The 18,005-nt window shown below is 43.0% G+C and overlaps 1 protein-coding gene across 1 annotated transcript in view; it reads left to right on the plus strand.

Moving 5' to 3' along the window:
* snrkb (SNF related kinase b) overlaps positions 1–18,005 on the plus strand; it is a 109,359-nt gene that overhangs the window by 70,897 nt on the left and 20,457 nt on the right. The window contains exon 3 of the mRNA XM_048547206.2: positions 11,076–11,217. Coding sequence (XP_048403163.2) covers positions 11,076–11,217 — 142 coding nt within the window. The remainder of the gene's footprint in view (positions 1–11,075; positions 11,218–18,005) is intronic.

Consider the following 18,005-nt stretch of genomic DNA (forward strand, 5'->3'; position numbering starts at 1 on the left):
CAAGGCAGGTTGTACAGGTTTAGACTTGTTTCCACTGGAGTTTAGAAGAGTGAGGGCTGACTTATTCTGGATCGAATTGTGCAGAGGAATCTAGTGTTATCTGCGAGATGGGAATGTGGCATTTGAAACACAAACCGACCTGTCACAATCTTATTGAATGGTGGAGCAAGCTTGTGGCTGAAATGTCTGTTGAGCTCCTGATGTGAGTGTTCACATCTGTAAAAAACTGCTTGATTACTGTAATTTCAAACTTCGAAACAAAGGACTGGTGGTTAGCTTTTAATAAGGACACGTGCAGCTCTGAAGTGCTGAGAGTAGAGTGAAGGAAGAAAGAGATAGGAAAGAAAGTTAATGAAACTGAATATCAACACCTCTTGATTGTGTTTCAAGGTACAGCAGGCTGGGGGCGTGGTTTAGTGTAAAGATGGGCGGTTTGGCGGCCAATGGGAAGGTAAAAATGTTCAAACCAATTAGTCTGCTTCTAGTTCATGCAGTTTTGACTTTCTCAAGGCACAGGACTGCTGGGCAAGTAACCTGTTGGTTCTCAGGTGTCACAGCAATCATTTTTAACTAGTGTTTTAATTAATGGCAAAGTCCAAATTATTTCCCACTTTTCTACACCTCCCTCCACTCCCACCCTAACCCCATCCACCCAAGTCACAATCTAATCATATAGTGGGCACCCGATACTGAGTATCAGCTTTTCTCTCGGGTTTTATTCATTTAATTGAATTGAAATTCCACAGTTGCTTTGGTGGGATTTGGACTCCTATTTCAGGATCGTTCGATCCTCCCTCTGGATTACTAACCCAGTAACGCAAAGGATTATAGAGGAGTACAAACCGATATTCATTGAGTCAAGTGAAGAGAATAATGGTCATGAAGCTGGACCCAGCCACTTTGAGGCAAAGAATGACACCATGTTATGATTTGACAGATTGCTATTGTTGTTTTGAATAACAGGAGCAAGTCAGCACTTAAACACTAACACCAAAGGGGCATTTTACTTTGATGTCGTAGCAAATTCAGGAAAAATGTCAACTTTTTAAATTGTTTTACTACAGATGGTTTACTGAGTAAAATTTCCCCACACCCAACTTTTTTTTTGCAGATCTGCACAACAGAGTCGCTGCTTGTTTTCCAAGCTATGCTCATCAGTTCAAAGTGAGAAATGCAGAGGAGGGAACTTCCTGGACTCTTCAAGAGGAAGTTCCTTTAGTGCTGGCTTGGGATTTAATTTTAATGTTCAACCTACTCAGAACTTAGTTATGTATTAAAAAATATATACATGCTTTACAGTGGAAATGAAAGTACCCTATCCTCCGTCGCCATAAGGGAACAAATTAGCTGATGGCTATCATGGGAACGACTAGAGACAGCCAAGGTTCTAGATTTAATTTCTGTTTCTGATCCACAGTTTATTCTAGTCTGGCATCAGGAGACCAATTTGTTACTATTTCTGGAGGTGAGGGGAATGAGGAACCTCATTCATGAATAATGTTAACATTGAACTTTCCACTTAACAATCCCGTAGTCCTTTGGAAAACATTTTGGAGCATCAATTTAGTACCTCATCAATGAGCTTTACAAGATTAAAATTAGATCATGCCATTCCTGACGACAGGCCACAATTTCTGTTGCTGAAAGCTTGTCACCTCCTTGTATCACCGTCTACCATCATAACCGCTCCTCAACATTTCCCATTCAGTTTTGCTTTCTCAACCGTCATTTTATTTTTAATCATTAATTTCCAGGATGTGGGCATTGCTGGCAATACCAGCCTTTATGTTGTCCATTCCTAATCGTCCTTGAGAAGGTTGGCTTCTTGCATACAACCAAATGATGTTAAAGATCAACCCCTTTGCTATAAGCCTGGAGTCACTTGCAGACCAGTCCAGACCAGATAAAGCTGACAACTTTGCTTCACTTGAGGAACACCAGTGATACCAGTATTTGTACTAACCCAGTAGCTTTATTGTTGTCATCACTGGGCCTAGTTTATTATTGTGGGTTTATTAATTAGTTGAACTTAAACTCGCCGTTTCCCATGGTGGAATTTGCACTGCCATCTGAAGCTGTTCAGTCAGATTAGTGGCAGTTTAGTTTAGCAACAGATTCACTCCATAGTCTTGCCTTGTTAGACGTTGTGATGATATCGGTGGCTTTAGCCATTAGGTGGCTTTGCAAAGCAAATTTTTGAAGTCTGCCTTCCAAATTAATTAATTGTCATTCTCTTTTGTTTTAAAAGAAACGCTCTTGAAGAGTCCACAGGCAATGCCACAGCCATTTATAGAAATATGTTTAAAAACATAATAAAAAGAAGCAGGAGTAGGCCTTTTGTAACTTTGAACCTGATCCACTGTTTAATCAGATTATGGACCTCTAACTTCACACACAGCCCCTTATCCTTTAACTCTTATCGCATCTAAAAATTTGTCAACCTCTGTTTGGAATTTACTCAATGACTGCGCATCCTCAGCTCTCTGGAGTAGAAGATTCCAAAGACAATCAGTCCACTCTATGTAGAAATTTGCCCTCATCTTAATCCTGAGACAGTGAGTCTGTGTCCAAGATTCTCCGGCCAGGGAAGAATTCCTCAACATCTAGCCTGTTGAGTTCTGTAAGTATTTTGTGTCGGTGAGACTTCTCTCGCTCTTCCAAGCTCCAAGGAATATAAGCCCAGTCTACTCTCCTCGTGGAAAATGTCCTCAGCCCATTCTCCAGTTCTGTGAACTTGCTTTGTACTGCCTGTAGGGGAAATGCGTGCTCCCTTAGGTAAGGTGACCAGCACTGGACATGGTCCTCCAGGTGTGTCTTGCCAATGCTCTGTTCAGTTGTAGTAGAACGTTCTCTCGTACACTAATCCCTTTGTAATGCGAACTACTATGCTTGCTGTGGTTTAATTGTAAGATTTTTGTTACATGGACAAGAATATCCATGATCCTCTGAATGAAAACATTTCTTGGTCTCTCACCAATAATGTTTTTTTTCCAAGTTTCCCGTACTATGGATAACATTGCAGTTTATTTTACCGGTCATGTCCTTGCCCACTTGCTGCCAATGTCTCTTTGGCGTTTTGATATGTGGCCACTGGATGCCACTCGCACAGTTGAGAATCACCAAATAATGTAATTGCTTGTTAAAGTAACTCCCTCTAATTTTCTTCTCATTTCGCTTGGGGCCAAGGCTGTATTAAACTTCTGTCAGTACCTAAACCGAGGGACTGTTAGCCTCAATGACAAGTGTTTTGTTTTTGCCTTAGGGAAACACAAAAGAAAAGCTATTTGCTGCAGTATTTCTAGCCTCCAAATTGGTTGCATAGCCGTTTATACGGCGAGTCCAGTTCAGTTTCTGGGCAACGGTCAGCCACAGGGTGTTGATTGTTGATGGGGATTCAGAGCCATTCCATGCCAGTGGGCATGGTTGAATTCTGTCTAGTTGGAGATAACCGTTGCCTGGCACTTGCTTGGCAGAAATGTTATTTGTCACTTGTCAACCCAAACTTTAGACATTGCCCAGGTCTTGCTGTGTTTGGACATAGACTGCTTTAGTCTCTGAGGCATCACGACTGGTGCAGAACATTGTGCAATCTCAGGAAATCTTCTTCCTTTTTGGTGGTAGGAAGGCCATTGATGTAGCAGCTGAAGATGGTTGGGTATGAGACACTACCCTGAGGAGATGTCCTGAGGTGATTGACCTCCAACAACCGTGACCACCTTTCTACATGACAAGTATGACTGCAACCAGCAGAGGGTTCCTGATCCCCACTGATTCCAGTTTTGCATCATTGCTTGATTCCACACGTGGTCAAATGCTGCCTTTATGCATGCAATCTCACCTCACCTCTGGAATTCCTTTGCCCGTTTTTGATTGAAGGCTACATTTGCTGGCTTATTCCATTGCACTGTTGACAGCCATTTGCATCACCTTACTGGTGAGGTGCTAATTTGTCGGGTAGATTTGTCCTGATGTTTGTGTACAGGATGTTCCTGGGAAATTGCCCGCATGGTTGGGTCGAACAATTTAATTAGGGACGCAGCTAGTTTTGGAGCACAAAACTTCAATATCCGTTTGTATAGGCCCATAACCTTTGCAGCATCCACCTTTTCAGTCATTTCTTGATGATACGTGAAGTGAATTGAGTTGGTTAAAGATGGGCATTTATGATGCTGGGCATCTCGGGAGGACCCCAATTTATATCATCACTTGACACTTCTCTCTGAATGTGGATGCACAAACCTCAGTAATGACTTTTACACTGATGTTTTGGGCTTCCCCCATCATTGATAATGGGGATATTTGTGGAGCCATCTCACCTCTGTGAATCAGTTAACTGCCCATCTTGATTCACGAATGGATGTGGCAGGACTGCAGAGCTTAGACCTAATCTGGTGGTTGAGGGTTTGCTTAACCATGCCTGTAACATGCTGCTTCCACTTCTTGCAAATAGCTCTGTGTTGCAGCTTCACAAGGCTGAAATTAAGTGCACGGTGCTGCCTTTGGCAAGCCTTGGTGCACTCCTCGTTGAACCAGAGTTGATCCCTGATTTGATGATATTGGTAGAGTGGGAGTCTGTCAGGGCATGCGGCTACAGACTGTAGTTAAATACAATACAACGCCACATGGATGCCCAGTTTTGAGTTACTAGATCTATTTGAAATCTGTCCCATTTAGCACAGTGGTAGTGTCATGCAACACAATGGACAGTATCCTCAACGTAAAGGCAGAATTCTCCGCAAGGTTTGTGTGGTGGTTATTCCTATTGATACTGTCATTGACAAACAAATATGTGACAGAGAGATTAGTGAGGACAGGGTTAAGTAGATGGTTTCCTCTTGTTGGTTCATGCAGTATTTTCTGTCAATCCAGTCTAGCAGCTATGCCTTTATGACTTGGCCAGTAGCAGTAATACCGAGCCAGTCTTAGTGATGGACGTTGTGGTCCTCTTTGCTTCCTACAACTGGTGCTCAACGTGAAAGAAAACTGATTCCTCAACTAGAAGGGAAGTTGTGTAGGGTAAATGGTGACCAGTGGGAGGTCATTTTGCCCATGTCTGACCCGATGTCACAAGGAGCAAATGTTGAGGACTCCTAGAGTAATTCTATCCTGATGGTGCTGCCACTGCTGGTGGGACAGAACGTAGCCATGGGTTGTGACAGTGGTGTCTGGGAGCTTGTCTGTCTTTAAGATGCAATTCCATGAGTATGACTGTGTCAGGCTGTTGCTTGACCACACTGTGTGGGATCCCTCACCCAATTTTGGTATAAAACCCTGATGTTGGTGAAGAGGTCTTTGCAAACAATAGTACTGGGTCACAGGGCTGGGTTTGCTATTGTAATTTTCTGTGCGTTGATGGGACATCCACTTTCATTCTTTTCTTTGTAACCGTTAGATATAGCTGAGTGACTTACAATGTCATTTCAGAGAGCAGTTAAGAGTATTTGCTCTTAAGGCGAGGCAAACGTCATTTCCTTCCGTATTGGACATTAGTCATCCAGACAATCGGACAACCAGATTATATAGTCGCCGTTAGACTAGTTTTTAATTCCAGATTTTATTGAACTTGGATTCCACCAATGTCCCTAGAAACATTAGTCTGGGTGCTCTATATTACTAGCCAGTGATGTTATCGCTATTTCACTGCTTCGACAGACTGAGAGGAGGCAATGTGTCACCTTGCGCAGCTTAGACTAGACTTGAGTGATATTTTAGTGTAGGTGTTATTTATGTGAAGCATTACGATACAAGAAGAGGAAGAGGGAAAATCTAGAACAAGGAGAAAATTACAGTTTAAGAGCAAAGGAAGAATCATCTACAGGGAGAAGGATAAAATGAGACAATTATCCATCCACAGATATGGGAAGGGGAGGTATCTGAGTTGTCTTGTCCTGTGTATCTGTCCAGCCCCTTTGCAGTGATGCAATTCTTGATTACTCACCAGTGTGAACAAAGCGAGTAAAGTTTGGCATGATGGAATATTTCTCACGCAGCCCAAACTTTGTTTCCAACACAGTAATATTTCTAACATCAGCGATTTTGAGATTGTTAGTCAGATGTTTCCTGTAACCTTTGCAGTCAGCCTTTCCTGAGAACATTTCTTGCTGTTTGCCATTCATTGGGCCACTCCCAGTTGGCGTAGAGCGATAGCCCCCATTCTGGTCCACATTCTGATTCTGATTCAAACCTGCCAGTAATAAATCTGAGGATGGAATCTGCAAGTTTAAAAATGTGGTCAGGATACTACTGGGCAAGAAAGCAGACAAGGCCACATAAATGAATATCCAAATGTGTACTGTTCTCTGCTTTGAACGCGAAAGCTTCACATTTTCTGACACTGGTTTCCTGTTGGATGATGGATTGCTTTGAAAGCTGCAGCACTGGTACAGGATTTGTAATCTGGCTCACTTTCTAGGTGCCCAGGGGGGCAAGTGGGCAGGTATTAAGGGGCTGTTGGTTTTTGAAGGATTTCGTTCTGAACATAACACGGTACATTTTAGCAAGCGAGAGCTGTTCACACATGAAGCAATATCTCTGGAGAGTTCTGGTTTCAGGTTATTCGGAGACTGTTGGCAGAGCCTTCAGAAGCTTTGTGGGCTGTAGCAGCCTTCCAAGGGTTCCCTGATGGAGACTTTGCAAATTGGCCTGAGAAGTGAAGAGCAACTGCAAAGAAACCTGATATCCTGGACCACCACCAGTATTACATTAATCATAGAGCTTTTAGCGCTGACTAAAATTGGCATGTAAGAAATCAATAACAGGCCTATCGTTTCAGCAGAACATAACTGCACAATATCTAAATAGTTGATACGCGTTTAATAATTGATGAGTGGCAGGGTCAGCAGTTTCATTTCTACCACAAAGTATTTTTGATGTAAAAAGAGATTTAAAATAGGCTTGAGAGCTCAACTTTTATTCTCCCCCCCCCCCCCCCCAACTGTGCAACTATTCAATTTAAGCAACCTATAGCCTTATAAAGATTCCAGCTCCAGCTAATTCTGCTCTGAATGGGGTTTGTTGGTTCTCCATCTGTGTGTTCATGAGCTCCTTCCCTTAACTGTGTGTAGACGTTGCACAGAACCTTACACCAGGGAAGCACTTCAGCTTCCATATGTCCACACATACCGATGTACATCCAACCCTCCCAACATCCATTCACACACCTCCAGAGCTTCCACAAACATATTTCTGACCTAACTCTCCCCACACACATTCATATGTTTGATACACCCCTGTCTACCACAGCCATTATAGTTTTCTTTCAGGACTGTGACTTTCCAGAGAAAATAAGGTAATTTGACGAGATTTGTGAGATGCATACACTGTGGGACAAGTCAAGGGGCCCAGTCTCATTCCAAAGCTAACTTGTACTCCAACATCGCATCACGATGAATAGCTAAGGTCTTTTTCCCCAGGGCAGAGAAGTCCAAAATTGGATGGCATAGGTTTAAAGTGAGAGGGAAAAGGTTTCAAAGGGGCAACTTTTCACACAGACGGTGGTGCGTGTATGGACGAGACGCCAGAGGAAGCGGTGGAAACCGGTAAAATTATAAGATTAAAGCATTTAAAAGGCATCTGGATCAGTACATGAATGGGAAGGCTTTAGAGGGACTTGGGCCAACTGCTGGCAAATGGGACTAGATTTATTTAGGACCATAAACAGAAATTGCTGGAAAAGCTCAGCAGGTCTGGCAGCATCTGTGAAGAGAAAAATCAGAGTTAATGTTTCGGGTCTGGTGACCCTTCCTCGGAATTCATTTAGGATATCTGGTTGGCATGGATGAGTTGGATCAAAGGGCCTGTTTCCGTGCTGTACTTCACTAAGATCTGTAGGTATAAGTCACAGTCTCAGCTGCTCAAAGCTTTTTTTTAAGAATTGAGAAGAAATAATTATTTGTTCTTATCATTTTGTATTACAGTTGAATCTCTTTTAAGGTAAAATGGTTTTTTTTGAAAGGATTCCTGGGGCACCAAAAATGCAGTACTTTTTTTAATCCCATCCTGTGCTAACTACTGTGCACCCGGATGGGGATGGGTGCCTAGTTTTGATGAGCAGCGTGTCACACATGAAAGCAGAAACATCACGTTTTAGGGATAATGGGAACTGCAGATGCTGGAGAATTCCAAGATAACAAAATGTGAGGCTGGATGAACACAGCAGGCCAAGCAGCATCTCAGGAGCACAAAAGCTGACGTTTCGGGCCTAGACCCTTCATCAGAGTTCTAGGCCCGAAACGTCAGCTTTTGTGCTCCTGAGATGCTGCTTGGCCTGCTGTGTTCATCCAGCCTCACATTTTGACATCACGTTTTAGGGATGGATTGTCTTTCTCATGTGGCTAAGCACTTTGTATTGCCCGATCGCCTCCATTTGTACTCTCGCACATGCATCCATGTCTGCGTCACGTGCCACTGTCTGTCTGCGTCACGTGCCACTGTCTGTCTGTGTCACTCAACGTTTACTTTCTGTCTCCAGAACAATCCTTCCTGTTGCTGCACAGCAACAGACAGGATACTCAGCAAAGGAAGCCATCAGGTGTTGCTTAGCAACAAAACAGTGATAGGCCGCAACAGCAGAAGTTCATTTCCTAAGTTGTCTCCTTCCAATTACTTTAGATGTCCCAGCATGCTCTGCTATATATCCATTTACTGATTCAACGAATGTATCATTTTGTGTCTTCTCATTTTGACAGTTACCGACAGCTATTAGGAAATAGACATTTGCTGTTCTTAGGCTTGTGAGCCAAATAAATGATGGCTATCTGGGAAAAAGTAAGCCCGAAATTCAAACTGTTAGAGAGAATCTAATGTCTAATGTGTAATGTGGGATCTGTTGGAAGTAATTGGAAAGGAAACCTACAAATGTTGCCTATTTCCAGCAGGTTCTGTTCAAACAGGTACTTAACGTCAGACTAATAAGATGGAATCCAGTCTGGTCATTTGTTAACTTCCTATCTGAAATGACTTTACCCTGCTCTTTTTCCATCATTTGGAGATGTTGGGAGACATTTTAGCTTAATGTAAGGACACAAAAGATAGAAGCAAGAATGGGACATGGAATCTGCTCCATCATTCAGAAAGATAACATTTCATTGTCAACATCAATTGCACTTCTCCTGTCTAATCCCCATGTCCTCAAATCTCTTGGAGTCTGTAAATTTATCAATTTCAACTCTGGATATGCTGCCACTGAATATCCACAACTGTCTTGCGTAACAAATTCCAAAGATTTACTATCCTTTGAGCAAAGAATTTTCTCGTTATCTCAGTTCTAATTGGATGACCTTCCGTGCATTACCTGTAGAATGTAATCTCTTGTTTTAGTCTCTCCAGTGAAAGTGAACCATCCTCTCAGTGGCTACCCTGGCAACCCTTCTCCGAGCTTTATGAAATCACTTCTCATTTGTCTGAACCCCTAAAGATATAGGCCCATTCTACACAAACTCTTCTCGTAGAACAACCCTCCTATCCAGGAATTGATCTAGGTGAATCTTCACTGCACCCCTCAAAGGCCAGTATGTCCTTCCTTCCAGAGATGGAAGCTGCACACAATGCAGCAGTGCTGAGATCTTATTACAGCCTTGTTCGTTTGCATGAAGAATTCCTCACTGTTTTGCTTCAACTCCATTGAGGTAAAGCCTAACATGCCATTCACTTTCAGAATTGCTTGCAGTCATCTGCTCATTACCGTCCTGTGTTCCATGTACAAGGACATCCAGGTACCTCTGAGTGACAATGTTTAGCCGTTATTTTGAATGGGCCCTTCTTTAAATTTTCCCTAATTATGCGCCATCTGCCACCACTTTGCTGATTCACTTAACCTGCTGACTCTGAGAAAGTGTGGACTATTGCAACTCAAGCTCAGAAGGGTGCTTTGTAACTGAAATCTATGGGAGACTTTCTGGTTGTGTTTGAGCACTGAGTCCGCTTCCTGTTCCATACAGAATAAAGGACAAAACTTGTTAGTGAATTAACTCCACCTCCATGTGTCACTGCAGTGTCACACCAATAATTGGCTAATTTGTCCAAACTAAAACTTCTGAATTTTTCACTGTGAGACAGTATCTGGCTTTTACTCACTACGTCCCTGGGGCATGGTGACTGTGGGATCTGAGGAATGATGGGCATGAAGCTGCGGACTCTGTCCCTATCCAGTTCCAAATAGTGCAAGTTTTGTAACTTGTGACCACGTCGGGGACTTCTCGTATCAAAGTGGGTGCCACTTGTTATCTCGCCCTGTTCTCTCTTTGTGATTGATATTGGTTTTGTGAAATATAATTAAAATTTTGTGCCTTTGCTGAGTTGGACTGCTGTGGCCTCGCTGTGCAATGCTTTGTGTGCTCATAAAGAAGTGAAGCCACTGAGGATGCCAAGAGGTCACTTCTCAAGTAGATTGCAGGATTATTTACTAGGCAGCTTTGTTGTGATTGACTACTATACAGTAATTGGCAATTTGTGAACTGAACAGCTATTCCCCAATGTGTGCTAAAGGATGCTTTCTAAATTGCATTTTGGCCCTAGAAATATCCCACGTGGAAAAAAATGCTGATTTTTAACTTGCGGAAAAGTATCACAGTGAGTGTTAAAATCGCCTAGGCTTCGTGCTGTGAGGATGTTGAGCAACTAGCCATCTGTGATTCCGCTCCAGGTTAAAAATAATACTATAAAGCCTGTATCTTACATAGCACCAGTCCTGACTGGATGCCCCACCTAGTTTTAGTATTAATCAGTATATGTTTTGACAAGCTGCATCAGGCCCCAAACAGACAAGTTAACTTTGGCAGAGTTTTTTAATGCTGCAACTCCTCGTTTACTAATGCAGGTTCACACTAGATTCAGTAAAGTTAGAAACATTGAGGGAATATGAAAACCTTAGACAGTCTGCTCTTCGAAACTGATAATCCTGAAAATGTTTCTTAATACACAAAAAAAACTGTCGTATCGATGCACAGTGTGTGGTCGAAAAGTACATGGGCAGCAGTAAATGTTTTACAAAATCAAGGTATCAACAGAGGTTTTTTTTTAAAAGATTTATAATGTGAACAAACAGAATTCTAACTGTCACCCTTGTTCTGCTGTAGATATCTGGAGCCTGGGAGTAATCCTGTATATGCTGGTGTGTGGCTACCCACCTTTCCATGAGGTTAATGACAGCGAGACGCTCACCATGATTATGGACTGTCGTTACACAGTCCCACAGCACATCTCTGCTGACTGCAGGAAGTAAGTAGTACTCTCTTCCTGGACCGTGCATTCGATGTTTACACTGTTTACTGCTTCGGATTTACCCAGACACTTGTGGTCTTTTGATACTGTCATTAAATGACTATTCTCTGGAGAGAGGTGGCACCAAATAACCATAATCATCACTATGCCTGGAAACTGCACTTTGTTAAATATGAACTCTCTCCCCTTCCTGAAAGTAAATGCTGGGAAAATGCAGTAGGCACTTTATGTCTGTTTTATGCTTTCTGACTTCTGTCTCATCCCACCACTGATTTTCCCACTACCTTCCTCATCCCTGTGGAATATTTCTGCTTTCTTTACAGTGCAACACTGCTTCAGTGACTTGCCATATGATTGATCACGGGTACAGACCCTTTTCTGTCACATCGGACTCACGACATTAGTTCCTCAGGATAGTGCTCTAGGCCCAACCAGATTTAATTATTTCATCAATGACTTAGTCTCCATCAGAAGTGGGAGTCTTTGCTGATGGTGGCATAATGCACAGCATCATTTGCAACTCCTCAGATAGTGAAACTGACCACGTCCAAATGCAGCAGGATCTGGACAACATTCCGGCTTAAGCTGATAAGTGGTAAGTGACATTTGTGCCTCACAATTGCCAGAAAGTGACCAACTCTCCAACCAGGGAGAATATGACCGTCTTCCCTTAACATTCAATGGCACTACCATTGCTAAATCCACAACTATGCATTCCCTGAGGTTTACTGTTAACCAGAACCTGAACTGGACTATCCATACAAATACTGTGGCTACACGAACAGGTCAGAGGCTGGGAATTCTGCAATGTGTAACTCCCTTACTGTCTCTCTAATGCCTGTTCACCATCCGCAAGACTTGAGTCAGGAGTTTGATGAAGTACCCTCCACTTGCCTGGATGGGTACAACTCAAAATGCACAAGAGCAGTTTGACATCATCTAGGCTAAAATGGCCAGCCTGATCAACACCACCACCTCAATGTTTACTCATTTGGCCGACTCACAGTAGTAGCAGTGTGTACCATCTACAAGATACACTGCAGCAATTCATCAAGGCTTCTTCCACATAGAAGAATCCAACTTGTGACTTCTATCGCCCCGGAGGACTGGGGCAATAGATACATAGGAATACTAGCACTTGCAAGGTCCCATCCAAGCCCCACACCATCCTGACTTGGAGCATTATTGCTGTTCTTTCCTTGTCGCGGGGTGACAATTGTGGAACTGCCTCCCGAATGGCACTGTGGGTGTACCAACATTCAAAAACTGCAATTGCTCAAGAAAGCAGCTCACCACCATCATATTCAGGGTAATTTGGGGTGCGCAATAAATGCTGGCCTGGTCAGTGATGGCCACATTCTGTGAAATAATAAATACTTACATCACACGTCATTGGAGCTTTTTTCAATCTGGAATGCCCTGAAATGTGAATGGTAGTTTACTTTTTTTTAAAATATAGGATTGCTTATGAAAATTAAACCCCTACAACATAAATATGGCAGTTCACTAAAAATGCTTGCCCATCTGTTCGGACCTCACCTTATCCCAGCCCGTGTTGCTATGTGTGTTCTTGTGCAAAAAAAAACCATGCTATTCACTGGAGACAATATCGTTTGATGTCTCATTACACTGGTCCAGCATTATCATTCATTTATTTATTCACCTACTGAAATGGAAGTTACTGGCTAAGTCAAGATTTGTAACCCGTTTCTGTTGCCGTTCACAAAATAGTGCCAACCTCTCGATCTGCGGAAATACTTGTTGGAAATACCTCCCCAGCGTTGGTGGGTCACGAATTTCACTGCAGTGATTGCAGCCACAATAGAGAAATGTTGAATAGTGACACCAAGCCAGGATGGTGTCTCAGTGTTTCCATGCATTTGCTGCCATTGGATGTCTAGATGGTCGAAGCCATGGATTTGGAAGGTACTATCAAAGGGACCCTGTCGAGTTGCTGCAATTCCTGTTGTAGATGGGACACTTTGTTGCCATGGTTCATCAGTATCTAAGGAACTGCAATTGGAACGGAATACGGCAATATTTAGAACCTCCCCAGTTCTGAACTTAGGGAGAGGCATCAGTGAAGAAGTTGAAGGTGATTAATGCTGGCCCTGCCCTTGCATTTTGATTTCCTATTGGGAAAAATATTTGGTTAGTTCAGTATTATTGAAACAAAGTTATAAAAACATCAAAGGAGCATTAGAAAAAATGAGTTATTTCCACTTGATTTTTAATTGTTTGTGCAATTATTGGAAATGGAGAAAAGCGTTGTTGAAGGGAAAAAGTCATAGTCTGAAACCTCCCAGAATAGAGTCTACCAGAGTTGGCTACCAGAACCTACCTTACGTTCCAGCTTTGTGTTTTCACTGTCATTGACTTTTATTTTAAAACATTTGTCCTTAAGGATCCATGGGACCTCTTCAGAACTGGTTATGTTGAATCAGGCAGCTTAAGCCAATTTGTACCTGTTAATGATTTCACAAGGCCAGGTCCCTCTCTGGTAAGAAATACCAACACTGGTAGATTGAAACTTTCAGCTTTTTAATCTTAATTTAAAGATTTCCAGAAGATCCAAAATGAAACAGTCAAGTTGAACCAAATCTGGTACAAAATCTGCTTGATTTTTGCCAGTAGTGGAGGCATTTGTTTTTAGCTTGAGTTTCTGAAAGTGCTATTGCTTTTCTGAAATGCTTTTTGCCACTGCTGGCTTCACTTATTGGCTGTTTTGTTGCCTAGTCCATTATGCCTGATGTTTGTACCTTCAGGGCAGATCATAAGGGCAAGGCAGGTGTAATGATGTCACATAGATTACTGAGGCTATTGTGATTGGGGCTCTCATGGTCACACACTGTACAATATACAGGTTCAAGATGCTCCTCACCAGGTCGTAATCGGGTGAAAGGGTCTTTTTTTTCAATCGGTGAACTCGCCACCTATTTTGCGTGTGTGTGCGCAATGCGCGTGTGTGAGAGAGAACTGTTAGATATAACTACAGTAAGATAGGAGTCGAGGTGACTATACTGCACCCTCTGCCATTGACCTGGTGGACTCCTACACTGCACCAGGTATTCATGTCGTCAACGGTGTCCAACTGGAGACTTTTTCAAAGGGCTGACAAAGGATTTTGTGAAGCTCATATAATTCCGCAGCCTCACTCCCAGCATGGTGTAGTGAAATAGTCATCGAATGTCCAGAAACAATCTTTCCCCAGTTCCCATGGCAACTGTGACTCACTGTTTCACTGAGTGAGTGCATTCGTCCTTGCTAATTTTAACAAGTTACTTCAAATAACACGGTAATTGATCAGAGTAATTCACGGTCTGACTAACCCGCCCTGACCCTCGGAAAGAGGCAGGACTGAAGTGTGGTTGCATGTTCACATTTGCATCATACTCACTTCCTCGGCTGCATTTGTAATGGTTCACGAGCTCAGCGTATCCAGTGATTGTTCGGGGCACTTGTTTGTAATCTGCCCTTTTATGTGTGTTGAGATCTGCTTTGAGACCAGGAGATAATGGCTGGTGCTTACTTTGTGATTAGATGTGTCAATGAGCGTGGCCTGCAGGTCAACAATGGTCAGTAACCTCCAGCAGGCCCTCCTAGGCCTGTTCTCTCAGATGTAAAATGTTCCACATAACACAGGAGGAATCCGAAAATCCTGTGGTGGATTGATGGCACTTCGTAAACTTAGTTTACACTGGACTGTAGTTATACCATCACAAATGCAAGATCAAGTGTGCAACAGTGTCTCCTGGAGTCAGTTGTGTCCCTCCCGTGTCCAACAATGTCATCCACCGACCAATTGCAGACCCCACCCATCCCCATTATACTGCTAGGTTTCTGCTGATGTGCTTGTGTTGTCAAAAAATATGAACATTCAGCCGGTCTTTAGGCATTTTAGAGCTGTGTGGTGGACTTCTGCTGAATTAGTGATAAGTCTTCTTATACTTGATTTGACCAATCAGTAATGAATAGCCTCCGAGCCCTCACTATCATATTCATATTCTTGCGCGCTCTCTCTCTCTCTCTCTCTCTCTCTCTCTCTCGCTTGTTAAGCTGCTTCTTTCAGCCATTAGGCTGGGTATGGCAGATGCTTATTAACGAAAGCTGCAGATTTTTCACATTTCATTGAGCACCTCATCAGATATCAGAGTGCAATATATTTGTGTTGCTTATTGACCTGTGCTACAGCCCACGGTGTTTAGTATGTTCTGAGAGCGAGGGAGCTGATGATAGTCATGGCTGGTTGACACTCACCACACCTGACCTGTGGGACTGCATGGAAATCCATGCCATTTTGCTGTAATTGGTTGGACTTGGGGATGGCTGTTCAGTTCACTGCCTGAAGGGGAAAGTGGTGGCTGGGGCTACATGTTTAACCATCTCAGTGCATTTCTCTTTCCAAGTGTGCTGGAGTTAGATGATGTGGCTGAATCCCGTCTAGTTTGACAGCATTAAGGCTAAGGCTTAAGCTGCAATGAAACAGAAACTCGTCATGGATTTGGAGCGTGGGCTAAGCTTCTCAATTATAGCGTTGAACCGTTGAGCTCCACGGATTGTTCTCTTGAGGATTTTCCCTGCATTGGTTGCAGAAGTGCTAACCTGACCAGCCTCTCTTTGCTGTAGTGAGTCCTGGAGGCACAGTTGGAAAAGAATAAGCTCCAAGAATTGCAGATGCTGGAAACCTGAAACAGTAACAGAGATAAAAGGCATGTAGGTGTGAAGTGTCGCTGGACTTGAATCGTTCACTCTGTTTGTCTCTCTACAGATGCTGCCAGACTTGCTGTGTTTCTCTAGCATTGTTTTCATAGCAGGCAGAATATTCCTTTCAACCCTTTTCTCAGACAATCAATATAAGAAGGATAGGGGACAGGCGATCTCATTTTGGCAGCAGGCCTGTTAATGCAGTAGGTTTTATTTCAAAAGGAATTCATGTTATTTTTAACAACCCGGGCTGCTAAATGAGTGCAATACTAAGTACTGACTACAGTCTCAGTCTTTTGATTAAATGTTAGTCCAAGTCCCTGTCACTCTGGGATGGACATAACGAATCTTATGGCACTATTTTGCCAGGCAGCTAATGTACTGCCCAATATTTCTGTTTGCATCAGAAGAGCAAATGATCTAGTCGTTATTGTATTATTATGTATGGACGGTTAAGGAGTGCTAGTTGATGGCTGTTTCTTACATTAGAGCAGTGACTGTACTGCAAAACAACGCACTTGACTGTAAAGCACATTGACTGACTGAACAGTGCTATGCAAAAGCAAGCCTATCCGTTTTCCTTTAGTAAATAGGGATGTGTTCTTACTAGAACACAGTGCAAGAAGACCACTGTCAATCTGATGGAAACAGAACCAAGATGTGTACTTTTTTACTGATCACTTCAGTTCTTCCCTTCTCGAGAATGCAAAGTGAAGCTTGAGTAAGATTGTAGGAGAAGCTAACTTTACAGCTGACTTCCCAACTTTCCTACTTGCTCCTGCTCTTCTTTAGTACAAGGATGTGCAGGTTAGGTGGATTGGCCATGCTAGATTGCCCAAAGTGTCCAGGGATTTGCAGGCTAAGCAGATTAGCAGCAGGAAATGCAGGGTTACAAGGATAGGATAGGGAACTGGTCTGGGTGGAATGCTCTTCAGAAGTGGCAGTGTGGATTTGATGGCCCAAATGGCCTGCTTCTAAACTGTAGCAATTCTATGATTCCGCCAATATTCCTTGGAAGGGATTGACTAGTACTGAGCTGCATCATGCCCACTGAGGCTGTAGTGGAGTGAAAGCTGCCTAGTTCCCCATTTGTGTTCCCACCCTGGCAGGAATCGGCCGTGTGGGGGCTGCTGTGACAATGCATTCTCACTGACTCACAATTTACCAAGCTGTGGGTGGGAACAAGAGTCTAACTGCTTCGGAAAGAGGGTGTCAGGCACCTTCACTGACGGCATGTGAAAGTTAGAGCAAGGTAACCAGTATAAACTTTCGACAGGCTTACCCATTTTATCTTGATATCACAGCATTAGTAACTGGTCTAGCTGTTGATTTTGAAATTTGAAAAAATAATGAATGTTTAGCTATGTTCTTGGAAGCCTTAATAACTAATGACTCTTTGTTTTATTTTACGCCTTGTTTTCTTGGTCTAAAAATACAAGTCTGTTGGAACGCTGACTCAATTTGCTTTTAAAACCTTGTGATAACATGAGAGAGCTCACTGTGAAGGGAGCGGTATCAATTTCAAAAGATTATTTTTAGTGGATCCTGAGCCAGCCTATTGTTTTCCTAATCTTAGAATCAATTGAATTCCTACAGTGTGGACGCAGGCCATTCAGCCCATCAAGTGCTCACCAACACTCCTTTCAGGATCCCACCCCGACCCACACCCCACTCCGCTATTCCTGTACGCCTGCATTTCCCATGGCTAATCCACCCAGCCTACACATTTCTGGACTGCAGGAGGAAACCAGAGCACCCAAAGGAAATTCTCACAGATGCAGGGAGAATGGTTGTGCAGAGTTTACACAGTCGCCCAAGGGTGGAATCGAACCCAGGTCCCTGGCACTTTGAGGCAGCAGTGCTAACCACTGAGCCACGGCGTCACACTATTCAAAATCGGGCTGTGGTTGAATAGAAATGCCCAATATGGAAGGAAAACAGGTTGTCATCTGACATGAGTGCACAGTTCAGTGAGAGAGGTGAAAATAAAGTTTAACCTTCGCTGTGATATCAGCTTCCTCTCTTGTATTCCGGAAAACAGGACAGGGACATAGGGAGAAAATGTGGGTCTTTTCTTATGG

Source organism: Stegostoma tigrinum, chromosome 16 (assembly GCF_030684315.1).
Source record: "Stegostoma tigrinum isolate sSteTig4 chromosome 16, sSteTig4.hap1, whole genome shotgun sequence".
NCBI lineage: Eukaryota > Metazoa > Chordata > Chondrichthyes > Orectolobiformes > Stegostomatidae > Stegostoma > Stegostoma tigrinum.